At 42.3% G+C, this 2,855-nt stretch overlaps 1 protein-coding gene across 1 annotated transcript; it reads right to left on the reverse strand.

The window, feature by feature from the left end:
• Window positions 1-1,322: 1,322 nt before the first annotated feature.
• Window positions 1,323-2,591, reverse strand: LOC107301835 (Golgi apparatus protein 1-like; the record flags this gene model as incomplete). Its single annotated transcript, XM_015831009.1, has 3 exons — window positions 1,323-1,544; window positions 1,661-1,732; window positions 2,388-2,591. Coding segments are annotated over 3 exons (498 nt in total), but the record flags the coding sequence as incomplete, so codon positions are not given.
• Window positions 2,592-2,855: the final 264 nt, after the last annotated feature.

The following is a 2,855-nucleotide window of genomic DNA, read 5'->3' on the forward strand; positions in this document are numbered from 1 at the left end:
GGTCATTCAGGGGGTCTTTGGCAAACCTGAGACAGACAGTAATGCGCTTTCTGAAAAGTAATGATTTTCTCCTTAACATCTTCCTATACAGACTGTTCTTCTTCGGTGCTGTCCTGATGGTATCCTCATGAAGACTGAGATCAGGTAACACAAGGGCCAGCAGATCCTTTATCGTTACCTCGGGGTTCTTTGGCCCCCTTGATCTTTGGATGGTCAGTTCTCAGAAGAGTAACAAGGTGCTGCTCCATTCGTACACCATCTGCCTGACCGGAATCCAACATCTCTGGAAATTGCTTTGTAGCCCTTTCCAGCCTCGTGAACATCATCAATCCGTGTCCCAAGGACCACAGAGCTCTCTTTTAACTGTGACGTGATTTATTGCCACTATTTTCTCCTATGAAGAGAACTCCAAGAGGGCAAACAAATTTAGTCTTTTTTTTTGAAGATATGGAGCTGCTCAAACATGCCCTGAAACTCACAATCGTCTTCTGATGGATGACTCTGCATACACTTCCCAACAAAGACAGTGGATATTGGCTCAAAGTGTTCAATAAAGCTACCTGTTTAGTCGGTTTCTCTTGATCTATTAATAGTCTTTAGATTAAGCTCTGATTGTTTTGAAGGTCACAGTTCTGCAGGATTACGGATGGAGCTAAAGCAGGGTGTTAAGCTTTGTGTGGACTATAAGTCCCACAATTCTGGGAGTTGAAGTCCACACACATCAAGATGTTGCCAAGTTTGAAAATGCTGTTCTAAAAAAGGATTGCCAACTTTGGTGTCACCACTATACATACTAATTCAGGGGTAATCAGGTTGGCTCCAAATTCAATTCAAAATATAAAATTGGCTTTAATACTCTAATAGCCTAGAGCTCAACCTTCCTACAAAGGCTGATAAAAAATGTTTTGTTGACCAATGTCAACGGCTGACCCGTCAGGAGCAAGGAACCAGAACGACACTGACAGTGGATCAGAATAATATGGTGGTTTTTTTTACTCACCTGCTTACAAGAATTTTGCCAAACTAAATGCACTTTCTAGAGAACAGTCAGATAACCACTCCAGGGTTTGGAGGGAGGGGGGGGGGGTCAGTTTTCTGTGGCTTCTCCTTCTTCAGAGATTCCAAAGACTGACATGATTTTCATGCAAAAAAATACTGAAGTTTTCTTTACATTTCAGGTGCTACACTTGTTTTAAAAATATATATATATTATTATTTAATGTGTGTGTTTTTCCCCTGTGCTATATCTAAGGATTTTGCATGCATCCCATTGACAAGTGCTGCAGCCACAGATTTCTGTTCTGTTCTGTCCTGTTCACAAACTAGTGTTTGACAGAACAGCAAAGAGGGGGGACCCTACCTCTGTGCACAGCCGATTCGAGACACATGAGCAGGTAAGAGAGACGGGCTTCCCGAGTACGAGGAAGATTCTCAACATTGCAACGGTACTTCTTCAGGTCACTCTTGCAGGATTTGGCCAAGGAGTAGCTGACTTTGTAATCCTGGGCAATCAACTTTTGCCGAGTTGTCAATGCATCCCGACACTGAAGAGGGCGAGGAAGAATTCAGGTAAATTTACCACTCATCTTTGATTTGTGTTGATTTATAACATAATTAAGACATGATTAAAATTCAGCACTGTCTCTTGGAGGGCACTTACCTTTTCACTCATAGCATCTTCAAACTTGTGGTTAAATAGACACTTGTATATCCGGCCTTCGCCTGCTTGAGTCTGTGAAACAAAACAACAATTCATTTAGTAGGCCATTTTGGCCAGGTTATATAATTAAAAATATATTTATATTATAGTCACCTTCAAAGATCTGGTACGTATGGTTTTTCACCATATACTGTTCCAACAAACTCACAAAGACAGACGGAAACACAATGATTGTCAAAGCCAAGTCCAGTGGAGCTTATAGCTTCGCCTACACTCCATTTTACTAATGTATTTTTATTCGCTGTACTTCCCCAGCTGCTTTTTAATCACAATCCTGTACTTTCTAGTTGACAAGTCTGCTGTTAGTTACAAGGTAGCATCCTCAGTTAAATGAAATCACGTTGAACCAAGTTTGTTATTTTGTAGTATTTTAGTTCCTCTTCCTCATCACTGGCCAGCTGCATGCTTTCTCCACCTGGAAGCCTCAGAGCTGTCCTGCTGCAGCTGTGCTTCAGCCAAATCCCTCTCAGACAGCCGCTTGGAGCCACTGACCAACTCCCCTCCTGACATGCCAGGAACTGGTTCATCCTCCCCTGAGCTGGTATCTGAAGAGGTATCTGGGGAAGCGTGGGGGGAGGGGGAGGGTTTGGGAGTCTCACAACCAGCCAGATTTGCTGAAGAGGGACATTTTGGCTAAAGAGGAGGAGAAAGCTGAGCAGAAACTTACCGTTTCACAAAAGTGTTCCCGATCGTCTCGGCAGGCAAAATAGAGATGCCGATCCAGATGGAAGTCATCTGACGACAGCTCCGCCACTCGGAGAATTGCCTTCATGCAGGGCTCTGAGACTTTGATGCGATGCTCACTGTCCTCTGCCAATTTTACCAGCCCTTTCTCCAGGCAGGCCACCACTTCCCCTTGAGAATGGGCATCCTGCAGGGAGGGAAGAAAGTCATTCAACCGCAAAAAATATTTGGTTTAGATTATTTATTTATTTATTATTTATTTATTAATTGCATTTATATCCCGCCCTTCTCCTTACGGACTCAGGGCGGCTGACAAATTAGATAAAATACTAACATATATACATATTATACCTAATTAAAAATTTAATTAAAACGAAATATTTAAATATGTCCAATTAAAAATAATTTAAAACCCCTCTAAAATCCCTTAGGCCAGTCCCGCTAGCTGGAA

Source organism: Protobothrops mucrosquamatus, unplaced genomic scaffold (genome assembly GCF_001527695.2).
Source record: "Protobothrops mucrosquamatus isolate PMUCROS unplaced genomic scaffold, P.Mucros_1.0 scaffold17721, whole genome shotgun sequence".
In the NCBI taxonomy this organism is placed as follows: Eukaryota; Metazoa; Chordata; class Lepidosauria; order Squamata; family Viperidae; genus Protobothrops; species Protobothrops mucrosquamatus.